General features: G+C 43.5%; 1 protein-coding gene across 1 annotated transcript; it reads left to right on the forward strand.

The window, feature by feature from the left end:
* Positions 1 to 6423: 6423 nt before the first annotated feature.
* On the forward strand, positions 6424 to 26267 carry LOC106599488 (presequence protease, mitochondrial). The gene is made up of 27 exons (XM_014190753.2): positions 6424 to 6667; positions 9778 to 9883; positions 10055 to 10161; positions 10381 to 10532; positions 10665 to 10779; positions 10866 to 10962; positions 11114 to 11274; positions 12007 to 12133; positions 12422 to 12510; positions 12703 to 12831; positions 13037 to 13150; positions 13236 to 13332; positions 14475 to 14609; positions 14872 to 15010; positions 17725 to 17841; positions 19792 to 19921; positions 20283 to 20403; positions 22425 to 22501; positions 22677 to 22842; positions 22996 to 23096; positions 23201 to 23321; positions 23542 to 23598; positions 23886 to 23998; positions 24375 to 24497; positions 24864 to 25009; positions 25380 to 25482; positions 25670 to 26267. The coding sequence occupies exons 1-27, from the start codon at positions 6621 to 6623 to the stop codon at positions 25761 to 25763; spliced, it is 3084 nt and encodes a 1027-aa protein (XP_014046228.1). The 5' UTR covers positions 6424 to 6620; the 3' UTR covers positions 25764 to 26267.
* The last annotated feature ends 32 nt before the right edge of the window (positions 26268 to 26299 follow it).

Here is a 26299-nt window from a genome sequence, read left to right on the forward strand (position 1 = left end):
GAAAAGAAGACTGTTTATCTAGCTACTTTCTCTGCTGGGAACATGACTGGAAAGTTTGCACAAAATGAACACTGAAAAATAGAAAGATAAGCTAAGTATTGACTATTGATTGAATACAGTGATTTTACATTTGTATTCATCTGTGCTCGCAGATATTTAAAAGTCTGGTACGGCAACTTTACTGCCGGTGACCGCAAGGCTCTACAGAGGGTGGTACGCTTAGCCAAACGCACCATTGGGTGCACACACTGCCTGCCCTCCAGGACACAGAGAACACCAGGTGTAGCAGGAATGCCAAGAACAATCATCAATGACCTCAGACACCCGAGCCATGGCCTGTTCTTCCTGATTTCATCACTCAGACGCGGGCAGTATAGGAGTATCATGGCAAAAAATGTCAGACTGGCCAATAGCTTCTACCCCCAGACCATCAGGCTGCTGAATAGCCACGACTAGCCCCCCCACCCCACATACATGTACTCTGCCCTCACCCAACAATGGTAATTTCATTATTGTTACAGTGTTAAATATGTATTATTATTTAATTCACTTCTCTTTTTGACCTGCACTGTTGGAGCTCAAGAATGTCACTGTACCCTGCAATTACATTTCTATCCTGTGCATTGACTTTCCACTAGTTACCACAAACACAAAGTCACAATTGTCTCTATCATAAAACTAAATGAAAACATAATGTTGCTTTTTTGTCTTAATTTAAAACCTGTTTGGGATAGGGGGCAGTATTTTGACGGCCGGATAAAAAACATACCCGATTTAATCTGGTTACTACTCCTGCCCAGAAATTAGAATATGCGTATAATTAGTCAATTTGGATAGAAACCACTCTAAAGTTTCTAAAACTGTTTGAATGGTGTCTGTGAGTATAACAGAACTCATATGGCAGGCCAAAACCTGAGAAGATTCCATACAGGAAGTGCCCTGTCTGACAATTTGTTGTCCTTCTGTTGCATCTCTATCGAAAATACAGCATCTGTGCTGTAACGTGACATTTTCTAAGGCTTCCATTGGCTCTCTAAAGCCGCCAGAAAGTGGAATGGGGTGTCTGCTGTCTCTGGGTGAAGAACAGCAGGAGAATTTGTAAGTGGTCAGCCTGGGGACAGTGACACTGGAGATGCGCGTTCACGAAACTACTCCATTTTTTTCTTTCAGCCTTTGAATGAATACAATGTTGCCCGGTTAGAATATTATCCTTATTTACGAGAAAAATAGCATAAAAATTGATTTTAAACAGCGTTTGACATGCTTCAAAGTACGGTAATGGAATATTTTGAACATTTTTGTCACGAAATGCGCTCGCGCGTCACCCTTCGGACAGTGACCTTAACGCATGAACAAAACTGAGCTATTTGAATATAACTATGGATTATTTGGAACCAAAACAACATTTGTTGTTGAAGTAGAAGTCCTGGGAGTGCATTCTGACGAAGAACAGCAAAGGTAATCCAATTTTTCTAATAGTAATTCTGAGTTTAGTGAGCCCCAAACTTGGTGGGTGTCAAAATAGCTAGCCGTGATGGCCGAGCTATGTACTCAGAATATTGCAAAATGTGCTTTCGCCGAAAAGCTATTTTAAAATCTGACACCGCGATTGAATAAAGGAGTTCTGTATCTATACTTCTTAAAATAATTGTTGTGTATTTTGTCAACGTTTATCATGAGTAATTTAGTAAATTCACCGGAAGTTTTCAGTGGGTATGCTAGTTCTCAACATCACATGCTAATGTAAAAAGATGGGTTTTGATATAAGTATGAACTTAACATACTTAGTAAGAATATCTAGTTAACAGAAGAAAAGAAAGAGAAAATCAGGACAGAAGAAAAAGGATATCAAAGTGAAACAGTTCTCTAAAGACACAAGAGACAATAATACAAGAAACAACACTTCTGTAGCTTGTCAACTATGTGTCTGTCTATCCCTGTTCTCTCCTCTCTGCACAGGCCATACAAACGCTTCACACCGCGTGGCCGCTGCCACTCTAACCTGGTGGTCCCAGCGCGCACGACCCACGTGGAGTTCCAGGTCTCCGGCAGCCTCTGGAACTGCCGGTCTGCAGCCAACAAGGCTGAGTTCATCTCAGCCTATGCTACCCTCCAGTCCCTAGACTTCCTGGCGCTGACGGAAACATGGATTACCACAGATAACACTGCTACTCCTACTGCTCTCTCTTCGTCTGCCCACGTGTTCTCGCATACCCCTAGAGCATCGAGCCAGCGGGGTGGTGGCACTGGAATCCTCATCTCTCCCAAGTGGACATTCTCTCTTTCTCCCCTGACCCATCTGTCTATCTCCTCATTTGAATTCCATGCTGTCACAGTTACCAGCCCTTTCAAGCTTAACATCCTTATCATTTATCGCCCTCCAGGTTCCCTTGGAGAGTTCATCAATGAGCTTGACGCCTTGATAAGTTCCTTTCCTGAGGATGGCTCACCTCTCACAGTTCTGGGTGACTTTAACCTCCCCACGTCTACCTTTGACTCATTCCTCTCTGCCTCCTTCTTTCCACTCCTCTCCTCTTTTGACCTCACCCTCTCACCTCCCCCCCCTACTCACAAGGCAGGCAATACACTTGACCTCATCTTTACTAGATGCTGTTCTTCCACTAATCTCATTGCAACTCCCCTCCAAATCTCCGACCACTACCTTGTATCCTTTTCCCTCTTGCTCTCATCCAACACTTCTCACTCTGCCCCTACTCGGATGGTATTGCGCCGTCCCAACCTTCGCTCTCTCTCTCCCGCTACTCTCTCCTCTTCCATCCTATCATCTCTTCCCTCTGCTCAAACCTTCTCCAACCTATCTCCTGATTCTGCCTCTTCAACCCTCCTCTCCTCCCTTTCTGCATCCTTTGATTTTCTCTGTCCCCTATCCTCCAGGCCGGCTCGGTCCTCCCCTCCTGCTCCGTGGCTCGACGACTCACTACGAGCTCACAGAACAGGGCTCCGGGCAGCCGAGCGGAAATGGAGGAAAACTCGCCTCCCCTGCGGACCTGGCATCCTTTCACTCCCTCCTCTCTACATTCTCCTCTTCTGTCTCTGCTGCTAAAGCCACTTTCTACCACTCTAAATTCCAAGCATCTGCCTCTAACCCTAGGAAGCTCTTTGCTACCTTCTCCTCCCTCCTGAATCCTCCTCCCCCTCCCCCTCCTCCCTCTCTGCGGATGACTTCGTCAACCATTTTGAAAAGAAGGTTGACGATATCCGATCCTCGTTTGCTAAGTCAAACGACACCGCTGGTCCTGCTCACACTGCCCTACCCTGTGCTTTGACCTCTTTCTCCCCTCTCTCTCCAGATGAAATCTCGCGTCTTGTGACGGCCGGCCGCCCAACAACCTGCCCACTTGACCCTATCCCCTCCTCTCTTCTCCAGACCATTTCCGGAGACCCCTTCCTCACCTCGCTCATCAACTCATCCTTGACCGCTGGCTACGTCCCTTCCGTCTTCAAGAGAGCGAGAGTTGCACCCCTTCTGAAAAAAACCTACACTCGATCCCTCCGATGTCAACAACTACAGACCAGTATCCCTTCTTTCTTTTCTCTCCAAAACTCTTGAACGTGCCGTCCTTGGCCAGCTCTCCTGCTATCTCTCTCAGAATGACCTTCTTGATCCTAATCAGTCAGGTTTCAAGACTGGGCATTCAACTGAGACTGCTCTTCTCTGTGTCACGGAGGCTCTCCGCACTGCTAATGCTAACTCTCTCTCCTCTGCTCTCATCCTTCTAGACCTATCTGCTGCCTTTGATACTGTGAACCATCAGATCCTCCTCTCCACCCTCTCCGAGTTGGGCATCTCCGGCGCGGCCCACGCTTGGATTGCGTCCTACCTGACAGGTCGCTCATACCCGGTGGCGTGGCGAGAATCTGTCTCCGCACCATGCGCTCTCACCACTGGTGTCCCCCAGGGCTCTGTTCTAGGCCCTCTCCTATTCTCGCTATACACCAAGTCACTTGGCTCTGTCATATCCTCACATGGTCTCTCCTATCATTGCTATGCAGACGACACACAATTAATCTTCTCCTTTCCCCCCTTCTGATAACCAGGCGGCGAATCGCATCTCTGCATGTCTGTCAGACATATCAGTGTGGATGACGGATCACCAGCTCAAGCTGAACCTCGGCAAGACGGAGCTGCTCTTCCTCCCGGGGAAGGACTGCCCGTTCCATGATCTCGCCATCACGGTTGACAACTCCCTTGTGTCCTCCTCCCAGAGTGCTAAGAACCTTGGCGTGATCCTGGACAACACCCTGTCGTTCTCCACTAACATCAAGGCGGTGACCCGATCCTGTAGGTTCATGCTCTACAACATTCGCAGAGTACGACCCTGCCTCACACAGGAAGCGGCGCAGGTCCTAATCCAGGCACTTGTCATCTCCCGTCTGGATTACTGCAACTCGCTGTTGGCTGGGCTCCCTGCCTGTGCCATTAAACCCCTACAACTCATCCAGAACGCCGCAGCCCGTCTGGTGTTCAACCTTCCCAAGTTCTCTCACGTCACCCCGCTCCTCCGCTCTCTCCACTGGCTTCCAGTTGAAGCTCGCATCCGCTACAAGACCATGGTGATTGCCTACGGAGCTGTGAAGGGAACGGCACCTCCATACCTTCAGGCTCTGATCAGGCCCTACACCCAAACAAGGGCACTGCGTTCATCCACCTCTGGCCTGCTGGCCCCCCTATCTCTGAGGAAGCACAGTTCCCGCTCAGCCCAGTCAAAACTGTTCGCTGCTCAGGCACCCCAATGGTGGACAGGACAGCGGAGTCAATCACCACCTTCCGGAGACACCTGAAACCCCACCTCTTTAAGGAATACCTAGGATAGGATAAAGTAATCCTTCTAACCCCCCCCTTAAAAGATTTAGATGCACTATTGTAAAGTGGTTGTTCCACTGGATATCATAAGGTGAATGCACCAATTTGTAAGTCGCTCTGGATAAGAGCGTCTGCTAAATGACTTAAATGTAAATGTAAATGTAAACTTGATTGAACAAAACATGCATGTATTGTATAACATAATGTCCTAGGAGTGTCATCTGATGAAGATCATCAAAGGTTAGTGCTGCATTTAGCTGTGGTTTTGGTTTTTGTGACATATCTGCTTGCTTTGAAAATGGCTGTGATTATTTTTGGCTGGGTACTCTCCTGACATAATCTAATGTTTTGCTTTCGCTGTAAAGCCTTTTTGAAATCGAACAATGTGGTTAGATTAACGAGAGTCTTGTCTTTAAAATGGTGTAAAATAGTCATATGTTTGAGAAATTGAAGTTATAGCATTTTTGAGGTATTTGTATTTCGCGCCACGCTCTACCATTGGATATTGGTGAGGCGACAGGTTGGTTAGGCATAAGGTTAGCAGTATGGTTAACCTTACGTCTAAAATCAGATATTAAGAAGAGAAATTGTATAAATAGGCGAGGTTTATTACTTTGTGGCTGTGGTAACTAGTGACGACCCTGTGCATGTGACTAAAACAATCTAATATAGAGAGGACGAGGTAAAGAGGCCCAACTCGGCGAAAAATCTGTCTCCCTCCAGCCCATCAAGGAAGGACTTTTTGTTTGGAGTGTCGAATTTGGTCAACAATATAATAATGTCTTATTTGCTAAATGAGGTTTATTTGATTGAATCGAAGTTTCGTAATGCTTAGGTTGTTACGAGTGTGACATCTCCACAACTTTGAGAAAAAAAAACTTTATATCTGATTGTCTTGAGACGGCCATGAATGAGGCTAGTATCAAAGTCCCTCTGTCTACCTTGAAAACAGGTGGCTGACGTCAACAACTCTCATGGAATATTTAAATATATATTAAAAATAATGCGATGTATCCACCAATCCAGAGAAAGAATAGACGCGATCTAGAAATCCTGCCGTGTGGATTTGTGGACAACGACTACCCATAGTTTGGGTGGAGAGAAAAGTATCTTGACAGTACATCCACAATCTTTGTTTAATCATCTAATTCATTTTAGGAACGTGTTCCTGTGTTGCGCGTATATTATCTGTTGTGCCCATGAAAACTGCGACAACGACTCGTCTTAATCACATTTTGTTGCAACAAATTAAAACGGGTGAAATAATAAGAACAGTCATCACATTTGCGAGTATTAATCACAAACTCCACAATTAAACACTCCCGCGTCACAACGACGCCATCTTGGTCCATGTTTTGCCCTTCGAAAACTTCCCGACGTCTTGGATGTGTAATAATCGTCATAGCACGTTTACCCAATCGTATTTGGTGTTATTACCAGTTTAGCCAATATAAAATGAGATTGTACAACACTAAAAGGAATAGTCCGCTAGCTCTAAATAGCAAACCGCAGCTTGTGTAGATCTATAAACAGCATGAACCCACTCATACCTATAACAGTGAATGACTTGGCCCATTGCGTGAAATGGTTTGTCTGTAATCTGCGCAGATGCCACGTTAACATGTTCACTTCAATTTCAATGTGTCAACTACCTACAGCATGAGAGGATATGGATGTGCAGCTAACCAAATCGTGCTGAAGTTATGATAGTAAAGCTGTTCAGTGTATAGTATTCTGATATGCACGTGCATGGATAAATACCAATTAGATATATTGTCGCTAAATTAAGGAAATAATGTTTAGGCAGAATAAAACAGTTCTCCAGAAACTTCGAAATCTAAGGTGAGTATACATTAGCTAGCCGGCTAGCCCTTGATCATGACTCAGTTACATCACATTGCACATAACCGTTGGATCTTTATGAGTAAATCTCACGGCCGGCACCAGAACAAATCCGTTGAACGGGCATTTGATTTCCATAGGGTGGATGTTTTTTTACGGGACCTTCTATGTGGATATAGGCTATAACCTGGTGGGGGAAAAACGCACAGTTGAAGTCGGAAATTTACAAACACCTTAGCCAAACACATTTAAACTCAGTTTTTCACAATTCCTGACATTTAATCCTAGTAAAAATGTCCTGTCTTAGGTCAGTTAGGATCACCACTTTATTTTAAGTGAAATGTCAGAATAATAGGAGAGAGAATGATTTATTTATTTCAGCTTTTCTTTATTTCATCACATTCCCAGTGGGTCAGAGGTTTACATTCACTCAATTCGTAGTTGGTAGCATGGCCTTTAAATTGTTTAACTTGGGTCAAACGTTTTGGGTAGCCTTCCACAAGCTTCCCATAATAAGTTGAGTGAATTTTGACCCATTCCTCCTGACAGAGCTGGTGGAACTGAGTCAGGTTTGTCGGCCTCCTTGCTCACACATGCTTTTTCTGTTCTGCCCACAAATATTCTATAGGATTGAGGTCAGGGCTTTGTGATGGCCACTCCAATACCTTGACTTTGTCCTTAAGCCATTTTTCCACAACTTTGGAAGTATGCTTGGGGTCATTGTCCATTTGGAAGACCCATTTGCGACCAAGCTTTAACTTCCTGACTGATGTCTTAAGATGTTGCTTCAATATATCCACATCATTTTCTTCCCTCATGATGCCATCTCTTTTGTGAAGTGCACCAGTCCCTCCTGCAGCAAAGCACCCCCACAACATGATGCTGCCACCCCTGTCCTTCACGGTTGGGATGGTGTTCTTCGGCTTGCAAGCGTCCCCTTTTTCCTCTAAACATAATGATGGTCATTATGGCCAAACAGTTCTATTTTTGTTTCATCAGACCAGAGGACATTTCTCCAAAAAGTACGATCTTTGTCCCCATGTGCAGTTGCAAACCGTAGTCTGACTTTATGGCGGTTTTGGAGCAGTGGCTTCTCCTTGCTGAGCGGCCTTTCAGGTTATGTCGATATAGGACTTGTTTTACTGTGGATATAGATACTTTTGTACCTGTTTCCTCCAGCATCTTCACAAGGTTCTTTGCTGTTGTTCTGGGATTGATTTGCACTTTTCGCACCAAAGTACATTCATCTCTAGGAGACAGAACACGTCTCCTTCCTGAGCGGTATGACGGCTCTGTGGTACCATGGTGTTTATACTTGTGTACTATTGTTTGTACAGATGAACGTGGTACCTTCAGGCATTTTGAAATTGCTCCCAAGGATGAACCAGACTTGTGGAGGTCTACAATTTTTTTTTCTGAGGTCTTGGCTGATTTCTTTTGATTTTCCCATGATGTGAAGCAAAGAGGCACTGAGTTTGAAGGTAGGCCTTGAAATACATCCACAGGTACACCTTCAATTGACTCAAATGATGTCAATTAGCCTATCAGAAGCTTCTAAAGCCATGACATAATTTTCTGGAATTTTCCAAGCTGTTTAAAGGCACAGTCAACTTAGTGTATGTAAACTTCTGACCCACTGGAATTGTGATACAGTGAATTATAAGTGAAATTATCTCTCTGTAAACAATTGTTGGAAAAATTACTTGTCATGCGCAAAGTAGATGTCCTAACTGACTTGCCAAAACTATAGTTTGTTGACAAGAATTTTGTGGCGTGGTTGAAAAATGAGTTTTAATGACTGCAACCTAAGTGTATGTAAACTTCCGACTTCAACTGTATATGGGTGATTCTGCAACTACGGGCACTTGTATGTCCTCGGGGTCAATTTTTTAAAATAATTTGTATGTTAAATTCATACTACAATCACCCCATATTTTTTTAACACATCTATCAAGTATTTTATCTACTTTTCAGTTGCATTTTTACCTACATTTCACTGTTTTGCCCTTGTCCCTGACCCAGACTTTTGAGCTTCTACTATGTTTTTCTATGAGAAAACATTAATAATTACACATATGTTTTCTACTAGAGAAAGAGTCAATTAAATAAAATCTATATCAATATTTATTGTGAGTATGCCCTTTATATTGTTATTTACACAAAATATATCTGTCCTTTGGTAATGGTGTAATTTCCACCACTGAGGGCAAGTTCCTCATTTAATATAGTTTTGTCAAGAGCATGTTAATTTAGTTACCATGGAAAATGGCTGCAGTAGGCAGTTGTTCCAGATGTGATGTCCAGAAGTTGAAGAAAAATCTAGGTAAATATTGCTTGTGTAGAGAATAATTTTTTTGTCAGTCATTTCCAAGCAGTCTATGATTCTTTAATTTGTGGTATAATTTTGAAAAAAATTGTATATTTTATGTATTTATTGTAAACTACAGTACCTGTCAAAAGTTTGGACACACCTACTCATTCAAGGGTTTTTCTTTATTTTTACTATTTTCTATCAAAACTATGAAATAACACGTATGGAATCACGTAGTTACTACCTCTACAGGATCGAGCTAACTTAGGCTAATGTGATTAGCATGAAGTAGTAAGTCACAGGAACATTTCCCAGGACATAGACATATCTAATATTGGCAGAAGCTTAAATTCTTCTTAATCTAACTCACTGTCCAGTTTACAGTAGCTATTACAGTGAAAGAATGCCATGCTATTGTTTAAGGAGAGTGCACAGTTATGAACTTGAAAATGTATTAATAAACCAATTAGGCATATTTGGTCAGTCTTGATACAAAATTTTGAACAGAAATGCAATGGTTCATTGGATCAGTCTAAAACTTTGCACATACACTGCCGCCATCTAGTGGCTAAAATCTAAATGGCGCCTGGGCTGGCATAATCACATTATGGCCTTTTCTTGCATTTCAAAGATGTTGGTACAAAAAAACGTGTTTTTTTTCTTTGTGTTATCTTTTACCAGATCTAATGTGTTACATTCTCCTACATGAATTTAGCATTTCCACAAACTTCAAAGTGTTTCCTTTCAAATGGTATCAGCTGATGCAAGCCAGCAATGTTCTCTCTCTTGGCAAATCCAGTTTCCAGGGGCAGAATCCTTCATGGAGGTTTAGGAGCACCCCAGCAACAGAGCGGGCATTGCAGTACCAGGCAGGGCAGAAGATCCATGGCTTCACAGTTAAGGAGGTAAAATGCCAGGCCAAAAACTAAAATGTGAATCCCTTTGGGTCAATAGGATTGGAAAACGCTGACCCACAACAAGAATAAAATCACGATTCTGATAAATTCACAAACTTCTAGTCAAGGTTTAGCATAAAGTCAGGATAAATGTGATCTTATCTTCCTGTGTTTCTGCAGGTGGTTGCTGTTCCTGACCTGTTCCTTACAGCTGTCAAACTGACCCATGACAACACAGGCGCCCAGTATCTACACGCAGCTAGAGATGACAAAAACAATCTCTTTAGGTAATAATCCCACATTTGTGGAAGTATGCTTTATTTGGCTAAGTTTGTATGTTAAAATGGAACCTCGTCCCCAGACTCAATTGCTTCCCTGATAGAGAGCCAGCTGGTTGAAGAGATTAGATCAAAGTAAATGTTCTAGTTTAGTAACAAAATACTTATTCTAAGCCAGTGCTTTTTCTAATGACAGTGTTTCCATCTCTTGTCGTAACACCTCTGCAGTGTTCAGCTCAGGACGACCCCAATGGACAACACAGGGGTCCCACACATCCTGGAACACACAGTGTTGTGTGGCTCAGAGAAGTACCCCTGCAGAGACCCCTTTTTCAAGATGCTCAACAGATCCCTCTCCACCTTCATGAACGCATTCACAGGTAGTGTGTGTGTGTGTGTGTGTGTGTGTGTGTGTGTGTGTGTGTGTGTGTGTGTGTGTGTGTGTGTGTGTGTGTGTGTGTGTGTGTGCGCACGTGCAAGGTGTCTGTAATGTTATTGTTTTTTATTCACAGCTAGTGATTTCACTATGTATCCATTCTCCACACAAAACGGGAAAGACTTCCAGAATCTCCTCTCCGTGTATCTGGATGCAGTGTTTTTCCCTTGTCTACGAGAACTTGATTTTTGGTAAGTGTGGTGTTTAAATAGATGCCTCTTTAATCAAAATCAGTGACATCAGAAGTCTGCATTCCTATCCTTGTGTTTTGTTAAAGGCAGGAGGGATGGAGACTGGAGAATGAAAACCCTACAGATCCTACTTCCCCTTTGGTCTTCAAAGGAGTTGTCTTCAATGAAATGAAGGGCGCTTTTGTGGGTTACTTCTTTCCAAACTATTTATTTAGAGATTTGTTATTAGATTTATTGTGATTAATTTGTGAGAATTACAGAATCATTTTGTCAGGAGATGGACAAATAGAAGTCACATTGGAATTTTACATTTCCTCTCTGTATGTGATTTCAGTCAGACAACGAGAGGGTTTATGCCCAGCACCTGCAGAACAAGCTGTATCCTAACCACACATATGGTGTGGTGTCTGGAGGGGAACCCCTGGCCATCCCTGACCTCTCCTGGGAACAACTGAAGCACTTCCACGCTACACACTATCACCCCAGCAATGCAAGGTATAGTAAACTGTGACATGCACAATACACCACCACCACCATGCTTCAATACTAGCTACTGCTCATTGTGATATACCATGACCTGTACAGGACATGGTGACATGCACAATACACCACCACCACCACCATGCTTCAACACTAGCTACTGCTCATTGTGATATACCATGACCTGTACAGTACACTGTGACATGCACAATACACCACCATGCTTCAACACTAGCTACTGCTCATTGTGATATACCATGACCTGTACAGTACACTGTGACATGCACAATACACCACCACCACCATGCTTCAACACTAGCTACTGCTCATTGTGATATACGATGACCTGTACAGTACACTGTGACATGCACAATACACCACCATGCTTCAACACTAGCTACTGCTCATTGTGATATACCATGACCTGTACAGTACACTGTGACATGCACAATACACCACCACCACCATGCTTCAACACTAGCTACTGCTCATTGTGATACACCATGACCTGTACAGTACACAGTGACATGCACAATACACCACCACCACCATGCTTCAACACTAGCTACTGCTCATTGTGATACACCATGACCTGTACAGTACACTGTCACACATTACCACATTGGTATGGCACAACACACTGTCACACACCTCAATATTATATACTCGGTATAGTAGCACTGTGTCTTGTCACACAACTCTGTTGGGCCTTGGCAGTACCATGGTTTCCCCTTTTCTTCTCCTCAGGTTCTTCACCTACGGGGATCTGCCCTTGGAGCAGCACCTGAAACAGATCCAGGAGGAGGCGCTGTCCAAGTTTGAGCGCACTGAGCCTGACACTGCTGTCCCTAACCAACCCCACTGGGACAGGCCTGTGAGTCTGCCCATTCAGTAGCACTGTAGCTCAGTCAGTACCTGCTGTCAGATATTAGTTTATTCATCAGCTCCCAGATATTACAAATCTATGCACTCCACTTGAGCAACTTTGGCAAGGTCTATGGTTTGGAAGTTTGAATTCATTTCACCCTAATGCTTATTTGAATGATCTTGACAAGGTCCTGTTTGATGATGTTTTAATGTCCGTTTTTTTATGTGTGACGCCAAAGACATTTCCACATTTGTGTGGACAGAAGTGTTTCTAATTGTAATGGTTTTTCCACAGAGAGAGGACCATGTGACCTGCAGTCCCGATGCTATGGCTCCTGATGCAGCCAAACAGAACACGCTGTGTATGAGCTACCTGCTAGGAGAGTACGTAATACTGAGCTACTGCAACACTATCACTTGTTTCTCTAAAATTGTTTCTGGGATAGTATACATTGATGTGTTTTTGAAGTGATTTTAACCTCAATTGTTGCATGTCGTGATTTCCATATGCATTTTGGTCATTAAATGAGTAAGCGATGCAGTAGTGGTCTCATTCAGGTGTCCTTCTCTCTGCAGCATCACAGATACATTTGAGGGCTTCACCCTGAGCCTGCTGTCCTCTCTGATGATCTCTGGACCCAACTCTCCCTTCTACAAGACCCTCATAGAACCCAAGATAGGAACAGACTTCTCCTCTGTCGTAGGGTGGGTTAACCTCTTTGGAGGCGGATTTAGAAGCAAATGAACATTGATAAAACACTTTAAAAAGACATAGAAAGTCCCAGAATACAGGCACTTTATCTAAATGAAGTTTAAGAACTTGTGAGGTATACATTGGCATAGCTCTTTGAAATGTTGATATATACTGAACAGTAAAATTCTTTATTTACCAGTATCTGTTATTTTCCAGCTATGATGGGAGCACCAAAGAGGCATCATTCAGCATAGGCTTGCAAGGAATGGCTGAAGAAGACACTGAGAAAGTCAAGCAAATCATTGTCCAAACCATTGATGAGATCATTGCGTAAGTATACTGCTGATGTGTTATGTACAGTAACACTATCATCACAATAATGTAATCTAACTGTACTTCTCTCCTAATGATGCAGTAATGGATTTGAGGAGGAGAGGATAGAGGCCCTGCTTCATAAGATTGAGATCCAGATGAAACATCAGTCTACCAGCTTCGGGTTGTCACTGGCCTCAGTGAGTACAAGGCCACAGTTTGTCTGGTGTCTCCACTGTGATGTTTTAACCATGAACATGTTATGGTTTTCCATACACACACACTCTAAGCAGAGGTGAAATGTGAAGGGAATTGAATTGTATATAAAGACAGACTCAAGAATATAAACATACCATAGTGATTGTCCTAGGAGCAGCATCTCCTGTATAAAGTATGACCATATTAACCCTCTGGTAAGTTTACTATTCCATTAGTCAGCACCTCTCTAACTATACTGAACAAAAATATAAACACAACATGTAAAGTGTTGGTCCCATGTTTCATGAGTTGAAATAAAAGATCCCAGAAATGTTCCAAATGCACAAAAAGCTTATTTCTCTAAAATGTTGTGTAGAAATTTGTTTATATCCCTGTTAGAGAGCATTTCCCCTTTGCCAAGATAATCCATCCACCTGACAGGTGTGGCATATCAAGAAGCTGATTAAACAGCATGATCATTACACAGGTGCACCTTGTGCTGGGGACAATAAAAGGCCACTGTAAAATGTGCCGTTTTGTCACAAAACACAATGCCACAGATGTCTCAAGTTTTGAGGGAGCATGCAATTGGTATGCTGACTGCAGGAGTGTCCACCAGAGCTGTTGCCAGAGAATTGAATGTCCATTTCTCAATATGGCAGTACATCCAACCGGCCTCACAACCGCAGACCACATGTAACCACTTCACCCCAGGACCTTCACATCTGGCTTCTTCACCTGCAGGATCGTCTGAGACCAGCCTCCTGGACAGCTGATGAAACTGAGGAGTATTTCTGTCTGTAATAAAGCCCTTTTGCGGGGATATACTAATTCTGATTGGATGGGCTCCCCAGTGGGTGGGCTGCAGCCCTGCCCAGTCATGTGAGATCCATATAATAGGATCTAATGAATTTATTTCAATTGACTGATTTCCTTATATGAAATGTAACTAAGTAAAATCGTTGAAATTGTATTGGTGTTCAGTATATTTTGGGTGCGTGTCGTCAAATCATGCTTTATACTTGTCTCTGCAGAACATACAGTAGCTTCCTGCTGGAACTACGATGGACACAAACACACACCAAGGTGCTGCTCATTAAATGAGTATGACCTTTTTCCCTGTGTGTTGTCTCTCTGCTAACAGTACATAGCTTCCTGTTGGAACCATGATGGAGACCCAGTCCAGCTGCTGAAGATCAGCGACAGTGTGGCCCAGTTCAGACAAGCCCTGAAGGACAACCCTCGCTTCCTCCAGGAGAAAGTCCTACACTACTTCAAGGTGAGAGACCAGACAGGAGAAATGAGTTGTTGAGTTTCTTTCAGTATACATAGCATCTAAATCTGAATAGCCTATGTAACAGGAAATTGTAATGGGATAAAGCAGTCTAATCAAGAAAGTTGATGTCATCATGCAGGGGTCATAGACCAGGGGGTTGTTGAAAGAAGAAAATGACATCAGTTTAATCATGTCACTGAGTCGGAGACTGTTCAGTGTTATGGTAATGTCATGTCACATTAGCATCTTGTTTGTGCCCATGCAGGACAACACTCACAGGCTGACTCTGTCTATGAGTCCTGATGAGGCGTACCTGGAGAAACAGGTCAAAGCAGAGGAGGAGAAACTCCAGAAGAAGGTACAGGCTCTGTCTGAGAGTGACAAGAAAGACATCTATGAGAAAGGTAAGTTATACGCCAACACCAATAGACGGGTTGCCTGACACCATCACGAAAAAGATGCGTGCTCATCGATGGGGCAGAAGGTTGTGGGTTATGAATGTGAACAGTCAGATGGCTAGCAACAATGACAAGAAGCTGCCATGTGGCTCGTTTCAGCTAGTTGTCTCTTGTTCTTGATACTACACTACGTCACCAAAAGTATGTGGACACCAGTTCGTCGAGCATCTCATTCCAAAATCATGGGCATTAATATGGAGTTGGTCCCCCTTTGGTGCTATAACAGCCTCCACTTTTCCACTAGATGTTGGAACATTGATGCGGGGACTTGCTTCCATTCAGCAACGAGCATTAGTGAGGTCAGGCACTGATTTTGGGCAATTAGGCCTGGTTTTACAGTCAGCGTTCCAATTCATCCCAAAGGTGTTCTATGGGGATCAAATCAAATTTTATTGGTCACATACACTTGCTTAGCAGATGTTATTGCGAGTGCAGCAAAATGCTTGTGCTTCTAGTTCTGACAGTGCAGTAATATCTAACATGTAGTCTAACTATTCCACAACAACTACCTAATACACACAAATCTAAGTAAAGGAATGGAATAAGAATATGTACATATAAATATATGGATGAGCAATGACAGAGCGGCATAGGCAAGATGCAATAGATGGTATAAAAGACAGTATATACATATGAGATGAGTGATGCAAGATATGTAAACATTATTAAAGTAGCATTATTAAAGTGACTAGTGATCCATTTATTAAGTGGCCAATGATTTCAAGTCTCTATGTAGGCAGCAGCCTCACTGTGTTAGTGATGGCTTGGGATAGAAGCTGTTATTCAGTCTCTCGGTCCCAGCTTTGATGCACCTGTACTGACCTCGCCTTCTGGATGTTAACGGGGTGAACAGGCAGTGGCTCGGGTGGTTGTTATCCTTGATGATCCTTCCTGTGATATCGGGTGCTGTAGGTGTCCTGGAGGGCAGGTAGTTTGCCCCCGGTGATGCGTTGTGCAGACCCCACTACCCTCTGGAGAGCCTTGCAGTTGTGGGTGGTGTAGTTGCCGTACCAGGCGGTGATACAGCCCGAAAGGATACTCTCAATTGTGCATCTGTAAAAGGTTTGTGAGGGTTTTAGGTGACAAGCCACATTTCTTCAGCCTCCTGAGGTTGAAGAGGTGCTGTTGCACCATCTTCACCACGCTGTCTGTGTGGGTGGACCATTTCAGTTTGTCCGTGACATGTACGCAGAGGAACTTAAAACGTTCCACCTTCTCCACTAGTGTCCCGTGGATAGGCAAGGTGCTCCCTCTGCTGTTTCCTGAAGTCCACAATCATGTCCTTTGTTTTGTTGACTACTGTTCAGTCATGTGGTCAGGTGCCACAAAGAAAAATTACATTTGGAACTTGGTCAGGGATCTGTGCAGGCCAGTCAAGTTCTTCCACACCGATCTCAACAAACCATTTCTGTATGGACCTCGCTTTGTGCACAGGGGCATTGTCATGTTGAAACAGGAAAGGGCCTTCTCCAAACTGTTGCCACAAAGTTGGAAGCACAGAATTGTCTAGAATGTCATTGTATGCTGTAGCGTTAAGATTTCCCTTCACTGGAATTAAGGGGCCTAGTCTGAACCATGAAAAACAGCCCCAAGCCATTATTCCTCCTCCACGAAACTTTACAGTTGGCGCATAGTATTTGGGCAGGTAGCGTTCTTCTGGCATCCACCAAACCCAAATTCATTTGTCGGACCGCCTGATGGTGAAGCGTGATTCATCACTCCAGAGAACGTGTTTCCACTGCTCCGGAGTCCAATGGCGGCGAGCTTTACACCACTCCAGCCGACGCTTGGCATTGCGCATGTTGATCTTAGGCTTGTGTGCGGCTGCTCGGCCATGGAAACCCATTTCATGAAGCTCCCGACGAACAGTTCTTGTGCTGACGTTGCTTCCAGAGGCAGTTTGGAACTTGGTAGTGAGTGTTGCAACTGAGGACAGATGATTTTTACGTGCTTCAGCACTCGGCGGTCCCATTCTATGAGCATGTGTGGCCTACCACTTCGCGGCTGAGCCGTTGTTGCTCCTAGACGTTTCCACTTCACAATAACAGCACTTACAGTTGACCGGGACAGCTCTAGCAGAGCAGAAATTTGACAAACTGACTTGCTGGAAAGGTGGCATCCTATGACAGTGCCACATTGTAAGTCACTGAGCTCTTCATTAAGGCCATTTTATTTTCCAATGTTTGTCTATGGGGATTGCATGGCTGTGTGCTCGATTTTATACACCTGTCAGCAACAGGTGTGGCTGAAATAGCTGAATGCACTAATTTGAAGGGGTGTCCACATACTTTTGTATATATAGTGTAGGTCTTGTTTTGAGGGGTTTTGATTGATGTCATATCTATGCTAATAGGGCTAAAATGTGCTAGCTAGCTAACCAATATTTGTAACGATGTATTTGACAGGCAACAAGTGCTCATTGTGCAAATGTATTTATGTTTTCAATACACATTTGGAGACCAAATATATAATTCACTTTTTCAATAATCCTTGTTTTGCCCCAAAGTTGGGCACTCATTGGTTTTGTTGCTGAACAACCCACCTGTCTATTGAGGAGAATGGAGAATACTCATTCACTTCAATATGAAAACTTTATAAACCATTCATGATCATAACGTTTTTCAGTATTTTTGTACTAATTTATATGACTTTCTATTCAGGTCTTGAGCTGCTATCGGTTCAGAGCAAGATCCAGGATGCCTCATGTCTCCCTGCCCTGAAAGTGTCTGACATTGAGCCAACGATAGCAGTCACACCTATAGAGATGGGCACTGCAGGTACAGTACTTACTGTAGTACACGCTGACGCTACACTCTAGTTACTCTAGGTTCCGAGATTACACTCTAATACAGTGTTTCCCATCTCCTGTCCTCCAGTATCCCCCGACACTACATTTCCTCCTGCCCTCCTGTCCTCCAGTATCCCCCAACACTACATCTCCTCCTGCTCTCCTGTCCTCCAGTATCCCCCAACACTACATCTCCTCCTGCCCTCCTGTCCTCCAGTATCCCCCGACACTACATCTCCTCCTGCCCTCCTGTCCACCAGTACCCCCGACACTACATCCCCTCCTGTCCTCCAGTACCCCCGACACTGCATGTCCTCCAGTACCCCCGACACTGCATGTCCTCCAGTACCCCCGACACTGCATGTCCTCCAGTACCCCCGACACTGCATGTCCTCCAGTACCCCCGACACTGCATGTCCTCCAGTACCCCCGACACTGCATGTCCTCCAGTACCCCCTGACACTGCATGTCCTCCAGTACCCCCCGACACTGCATGTCCTCCAGTACCCCCGACACTGCATGTCCTCCAGTACCCCCGACACTACATTTGTCCTCCAGTACCCCCGACACTACATGTCCTCCAGTACCCCCGACACTGCATGTCCTCCAGTACCCCCGACACTGCATGTCCTCCAGTACCCCCGACACTGCATGTCCTCCAGTACCCCCGACACTGCATGTCCTCCAGTACCCCCGACACTGCATTGTCCTCCAGTACCCCCGACACTGCATTCTGTCCTCCAGTACCCCCGACACTGCATCTCCTCCAGTACCCCCGACACTGCATGTCCTCCAGTACCCCCGACACTGCATGTCCTCCAGTACCCCCGACACTGCATGTCCTCCAGTACCCCCGACACTGCATCTACGTCGTTCTGCCCCTGAACAAGGCAGTTAACCCACTGTTCCTAGGCTGTCATTGAAAATAAGAATTTGTTCTTAACTGACTTGCCGTTAAATAAAGGTTAAAAAAATTCAGGCCAGAATTCAATCTTGCTTTCATCAGACCCGAGAATGTTGTTTTTCATGTTCTGAGAGTCCTTTAGGTACCTTTTGGCAAACTTCAAATGGGCTGTCATGTGCCTTTTACAGAAGAGTGGCTTCCGTCTGGCCACTATAATAAAGGCCTGATTGGTGGAGTGCTTCAGAGATGGTTGTCCTTCTCGAAGGTTCTCCCATCTCCACAGAGGAACTCTGGAGCCCTGTCAGGTTGACCATTGGGTTCTTGGTCACCTCCCTGACCAAAGCCCTTCTTCTCCAATTGCTCAGTTTGGCCAGGCGGCCAGCTCTAGGAAGAGTCTTGGTGGTTCCAAACTTCTTCCATTTAAGAATGATGGAGACCACTGTGTTCTTGGGGACCTTCAATGCAGCAGAAATGTTTTGGTACCCTTCCCCAGATCTGTGCCTCGACACAATCCTGTCTCAGAGTGCTACAGACAATTATTTATACCTCATAGCTTGGTTTTTCCTCTGACATGCACTGTCAACTGTGGGACATTATATAGACAGGTGTGTGCCTTTCCCAAATCATATCCAATCAATTAAACTGACCACAGGTGGACTCCAATCAAGTTTTAGAAACATCTCAAGGATGATCAATGGAAACAGGATGCACCTGAGTGCAATTTCGAGTCTCATAGCAGAGGGTCTAAATACTTATGTAAATAAGGTATTTCTGTTTATTATTAATGAATTTGAAAAAATGTCTAAAAACCTGTTTTCACTTTGTCATTATGGATATTGTGAGGGAAAAAAATAATTTAATACATTTTAGAATACGGCTGTAGCTTGACAAAATGTAGATATGTTTTGATGTACAATTTCCAAGTATTGGTAGACTGGCAAATAAACTGGTCCACACGTCAAGACAGAAATTCTTGGTCTCATGGTTTTGTCTCCCTCTGACATTTGTCCTGTTCTACTCTCTTCACCCCACTAGGAGGCGTCCCAGTGCAGTACTGTGAGCAGCCAACCAATGGGATGGTCTACTTCAGGGCTATGTGTAGTCTCAACACCCTCCCTGAAGACCTCAAACTATACGTGCCCCTCTTCTGCAGTGTCATCACCAAGTGAGTCCAGACCCCATAGAATATGACCCATCATTTGTGTATTGTCTAGAAGGCATAGCTCGTGTGGTTTGGTTTCATAAACATGTGTTGAAGGTAATGGACTTAGTTGCAATTGTGATGAGTATTGAGTTTTTGTCTTGAGAATGTGTGTCCGACTGGGTTACTGAGGTGATTGTGAGAAGGCGTGCTGAGTCGGTCCAGGTTGAGCTACCAGTATGTAGTATTTGTGATCAGTTAATGATGGCCGTGTGAATTGTGATCAGGTAATGGAGGTGTGTGCTATTTTAGGATGGGGTGTAAGGTGTGATTGATGAAGAGTATGTGTGAGATGAGAGATGCTAATGGGAGTGTGTGTTACCAGGATGGGCTGTGGAGGGCTGGACTACAGGCAGCAGGCCCAGCAGATGGAGCTGAAGACAGGAGGCATGTCCATCTCCACATCAGTCAACCCTGACTACTCTAACGTGGATATGTATGAACAGGTCAGTCCTAGGGCTGGGACATATATCAGATTCATTCAAATGTATTTTTTTGCGTGATATTCCAAATGCCTGTATCACAAGAATCAAGGTTTTGATATTTTCCGTTTTTTATGAGCGTCTCCTTCGCTCCTTCTGTGCTGTGTGCACCTTCCCATTTACACCAGAGATGTGTATATAATGACGAGATGCACGTCTCCGCCCTAACAATGGGAGACGTTGTCCCAAAAGCTACAAGTGTAGGTCCAAAATAAGCCCATACAAACGCATTGGCCTTACTTTGGACAGATTTTATCGAGAGCGAAACCTTTCGCTTCGCCTCTTCTATGGTTTACACACCAAGCCCCTCCCCCTGCCGCTCACGCCAACAAAGTTGAGAGATCACATCGTCTTCTCTGACATGCGGTTTCAACTCGCTTTTCCATTTGAGGTTTGGTCCAACATAATCAGTCATATGAACACCAAAACACATTGAGACATTATTTTACATTGATACATTATTTAAACTTTTCTAACGACACCCTTTTTATGTCTCAACTACTCAAATTGCGCACAGAGCAGACACTACACAAACGAGAGTATCAATGAACATTGATTCTGTCAAATGAATGCTCAGTTTGTCGCGTGCGGCTTTGGGCTACCACGTACTGCTAGCAGCGTTTTAGCCAAAGTCTTTTATATTATCTGTCTAGTCTGTGTTTTAGAAATGTGCAATAAGCATTCAATTTAATTATATGAGGAATTGGCAACTCGTTCTCAATCTGAGAAATAAGGTAGTGCACTTGAGTTCAACATGTGAACAAAGTGGACAGGCTAACATGCTGTTCAAACAGTTGGAGACAGACTGAAGGGTGTGTTCATAGCAATTCAACTGTTCAACCTTGTTAACTAGCAAATAGATCCAAGTTGGCTAAACTTGAAATGTAAAGTTTAGCTGGCTACTTACTAGCACGTGGATTTGAGAGATTGTTGATGAGACCTGTGTTCATTTTCTGTAGCCTAATGCCTGCTACAAGAGTTGAGTCATTATTAGTGAATTTGCATTATGCATGGTTATAGTTACATTTGTAACAAAAAGGGCATTTTCATAGACAGACTTGAAAGCTAGATGAGTGAATATTCCAAAAAAAAGCAGGTTAAACTATACTGAACAAAAATATAAACGCAACATGCAACAATTTCAAAGATTTTACTGAGTTAGTTCATGTAAGGAAATCAGTCAATTGAAATAAATTCATTAGGCCCTAATCTATGGATTCCACATGACTGGGCAGGGGGGCAGCCATGGGTGGGCCTTGGAGGATACAGGCCCACCCACTTGGCAGCCAGGCCCACCCACTCGGGAGCTAGGCCCAGCCAATCAGAATGAGTTTTCCCCGCAGGTGAAAAAGCCGGATTTAGAGGTCCTGGGCTGGCGTGGTTACACGTGAGCTGCGGTTGTGAGGCCGGTTGGACGTACTGCCAAATTCTCTAAAACGGAATTGGGGGCAGCCTGTTGTTGGTAGAGAAATGAACATTCAATTCTCTGGCAACAGCTCGGGTGGACATTCTTGCAGTCAGCTTGCCAATCTCACGCACCCTCAAAACTTGAGACATCTGTGGAATTATGTTGAACTGCACATTTTAAAGTGGCCTTTTTTGTGCACAAACTTTGAGAGAAGCTTTTTGTAGATATGGAACATTTCTGGGATTTTGTATTTAAGCTCATGAAACATGGGAACAACCATTTACATGTTGCCTTTATTATTTTCAGTGTATTTTGATAAAATAATGACATTATTAGTGGGTCTTGTTGTCTGGGTATAAATTCACAAGCCCTGAATTCATTAGATTATTGCTGACTGTTTGAAATGCAGTGTATTTGACCTTTAATTGTACAACAATGCTTATTTAGAGAAAACAAAAAAACCAGTCCCCAGCCAGTCAGTCAGTCAGTCATAATAAAGTATAATGTATACCTATACGCAAGTATAACACAATTAGCTATAAGAAAGAGCCTTGTTCATTCACAGTCTGATTCACAGGGAGTCCTCCTCTCATCTTCCTGTCTGGAGAGGAATCTTCCTGATATGTTTCACCTGTGGAGTGACATATTCAACAGGTAGGCTCGCATGTCCATCAGAATAATACCATGGCACGTAATCCATCTATGGTCGCATGGTCACTAATAAACCACATGTCCGTTGTTTTTTTTTTTAATGACTCATTTGATTGATATTATTTAAGCCCTTCTCTCTCTGTGCTCTGACCTTTTGAACCTTTAACTTGACCCACAGCCCGCACTTTGATGATGAGGAGCGTCTGCGTGTGCTGGTCATGATGTCGGCTCAGGAACTAGCCAATGGGATCTCTTACTCTGGTCACATGTACGCCATGACGAGGGCGGCTCGCAGCCTGACCCCAACAGGAGAATTACAGGAGACCTTCGGAGGGATGGAGCAGGTGCGAGGGGGGAGGACAATGAGGGTTTGGAAGCAAAGAAAAATCTGTATGTTGAAGGACAAGGGTTATTGTAACATCTGAATGAGAATATAATGCACTTCTGTACACTCAAATGAAATACATCTCAGTTTTCTTGTGTATCTTCAATATCAGGTCAAGTTTATGAAACGGATTGCGGAGATGCCAGACCTCACCCAAGTTCTGCGGACACTTCCTAGAATAAAGAGACACATTCTCAACCCACTGAACATGAGGTGGGTATAGTCTTTACACATGACAGCTACTTCAAGATTTTACTATAATTTCTCTATTTTGACTTGAGGGTAAAGTATATCACAACTTCTCGTTGTTCGGACAGATGTGCAGTCAACGCAACGCCTCAGAAAATGTCTGATGCCGCTGGACAGGTGGATAACTTCATGTCTAACGTTGCTTCCAATAAGAAGGATCGCAAACCCGTCCGGTCCGATATCACTGAGGTATGAATTTGTCAAACTATCTTAGTACTGTACTGAGACTGCACTGTAACAAAGTGAAATAAATACTTGGGATATGTCCCCAATGGCAGCCTATTCTCTACATAGTGCACTACTTTTGACCATGGCTCATAGGAAGTGCACTATGTAGGGAATAGGGTCCCATTTGGGACGCAACCTGAATCTTGCTGTGAGTTGACAGGTGTTCTTTTAATCCTAACAGAGACCTCTTGACCCACTGGCAGCTCCTGGATCTGGCCCAAGTAGAAAACTAATCACTGTGCGTACCGCCTCCACTTTTAAACTAGACCTATGTATCAAGCATCTCAGTAGGAATACTGATTGAGGATCAGTTTTGCCTTTTAGATCGCAATGAATAAGATTACATGTTTGACAGGGGGACCTGATCCTAGATCAGCACTCCTACTCTGAGACACTTGATCCATACGGCCTCTGAACATTAGTTTGGTCTTCCTTTCATTATTGTTGAGTAACACTTTTATCATTGGTTTCTGACCTTATTCTACCATTGAGCTAATGTAAGCGTGTTTGATCATCACCCCACAGGAGCCCAACTTCAAGCCCTGCCAGATGAAGACATTTTTCCCAATGCCCTTCCCAATCAACTTTGTCAGCGAGTGTATCCGCACCGTGCCCTTCACCCATGAGGACTATGCGAGGTGACTGTCTTAAAGGGATAGTTTGGGATTTTGGCAATGAAACCCTTTATCTACTTCCCTAGAGTCCGATGAACTCATGGATACCATTTTTATGTCTCTGCGTTAAGTTTGAAGGAAGTTGCTAACTAGCATTAGCGCAAATGCTAGCTGTTCCTGTAGATCCATGTTCATATTTACTAGGGTTGCAAAAAACGTACTTTCCCCAAATTCACTGATATTCCAGAAATCTGGTTTGGATATTCCTGGAATCAGGAGGGAATAAGCACAAAATCCAGAATCCTCCAACCAGGATTTCTGGAAAACTTAGGATATTTCTGAAAGTTACAAATGTTGTAACCCCGTATTTACCCATGTTCGTCCCCTCTCTCTCCCTCAGCCTGAATATCCTGTCCCGCATGATGACTGCTAAGTACCTGCACGGAGAGATCAGAGAGAAGGGTGGGGCCTATGGTGGAGGGGCCAGGGTGGGAGGAGGACTATTCACCTTCTATTCATACAGGTGTGTAGTGTATTAATGTACTGTAAAACGACAGGATTATACTGTAATTAAACAGGTTTTAACAGTAGTCATACAGATTAAGACATGACAAAGCTGCAGAAAGACATGTTGCGGAAAATCTCCAAAACTAGAACTTTTCAGGAAATTGAAGAAACTCCAATGTTTTACCATTGAACATACAATCACAAAACTTCACAAGCCATTTTGAATACATTTTCTTGATCCTAGAGTCATGAAATGTTCAGAGTACATTAAGGGGAGTTACACATTTTAATTAATGTACTGTTTGAATACATGTATTAGATCACTTCTTGGCATATTTCATTAGCTTTAACCCATTGCTCCATGTCCCTGTGTTGATTTCAGAGACCCCAACTCAGTGCAGACTCTGTCAACCTTCCGTAAGAGTGTGGACTGGGTCAGATCAGGACAATTTACCCAGCAGGACATCGACGAGGCCAAGCTGTCCGTGTTCTCAGCCGTGGACTCCCCCGTCGCCCCCTCCAATAAAGGTGAACAGAGGATGTGTCCCAAATGGCACCCTATTCCCTATATGGTGCTACTTTTGACCGGAGCCCTGCAGGATGCTACCAGAGCCCAAATGCCAGCTCTAAACCTCTTCACCTGACATTTAACATGCTGTTATTTTATGTCCTGTTAAGTTTTACTGTACTAACTTGTTATTATAACACATGTATAATATGAGGACAGCTCTACAAAGAGAGGCATTTACTTAGAGGTTGTCCCTTACCAGGGTCTCACTTTGGAAAGAAACATGACTGTCTTCTAAATGACATGTTATAAATGGATCATTATAAAAGATGAAAAAGACCAAGTGTCAATCCTTGTCTTGACATGTGATATCACATTATCATGTTGCAGGTATGGGCCGTTTCCTGAGTGGAATCACAGATGAGTTGAAACAGGCCCACAGAGAGAGACTCTTCGCTGTCACAGACAAGAGCATGGTCGATGTGGCTGGCAGGTAATGTGGTTTTTGGTTGAATATTATTTCAGGTGTAGTTGAATCGGTTTCTTGTGCTCCAACTCCTGTTTACCATGAATTAGTCCTTTTTGGAAGTTTATTGAGCATGCCCTATTATTGAACTTTGAATGGAAGTGAATATGAAGAGAATGGCCATTTTAATATTTTGTGTCCATGTTTTACACAGGTACCTTGGCATTGGACAGAGGACATGTGGAGTTGCTATTCTTGGTCCTGAGAATGACACCATCAAGAAAGATCCGTCATGGGTGGTAAAATAACAGGACATCAGGGAAAATGATCCACATGTATCTTCTCCAATGAAGAGACTTCAGATGCACTGTGTTTGATGGTAAACATCAGTGGTACTTGATTGTCCTAAAAAACTGGACTGTTGCTACAGTGTTATAATATACATTTATTATTGAATTAACCAGACAGTTGCTTTGGTTTTTGATGTTGTTACGGCTCTGTGTTACACAAAGTTTAATATTCCATTGAGGTATGTGTGTAAAGCTATTTTGTAGGCAAACTGAATGCGCACAACAGTAAACCGATAATCTCATAGATAACCTCACCTGAATACCATATTCATAATGTATCAAATATAACAACGTTCATTTCATTCAATACGTCAGAATTTCTTTATGGCATAGAACCCTACCTCTGGCTTCAGAATGTGTACAAGTATGTACACCGATGGCTTCTCTTTACTGAAATATTGTATTTCTATAGAGTGCATATGTATACGAAAATATGACCATTAAATGATCATGATGTTGTAATACAATGTGTTATTATCTAATCTTGAACTCGT

The sequence above is a fragment of the Salmo salar genome, chromosome ssa03 (assembly GCF_905237065.1).
Source record: "Salmo salar chromosome ssa03, Ssal_v3.1, whole genome shotgun sequence".
In the NCBI taxonomy this organism is placed as follows: domain Eukaryota; kingdom Metazoa; phylum Chordata; class Actinopteri; order Salmoniformes; family Salmonidae; genus Salmo; species Salmo salar.

What these genes read in the sequence shown, in the direction of transcription:
- LOC106599488 (XM_014190753.2), top strand. Translation starts at nt 6,621, where the DNA reads ATGTTTAGGCAGAATAAAACAGTTCTCCAGAAACTTCGAAATCTAAG. An exon ending in ACCATTGATGAGATCATTGC is followed by an intron (nt 13,151 to 13,235) that starts GTAAGTATACTG and finishes CTAATGATGCAG; the next exon opens with TAATGGATTTGAGGAGGAGA. An exon ending in CAAGTAGAAAACTAATCACT is followed by an intron (nt 23,599 to 23,885) that starts GTGCGTACCGCC and finishes ATCACCCCACAG; the next exon opens with GAGCCCAACTTCAAGCCCTG.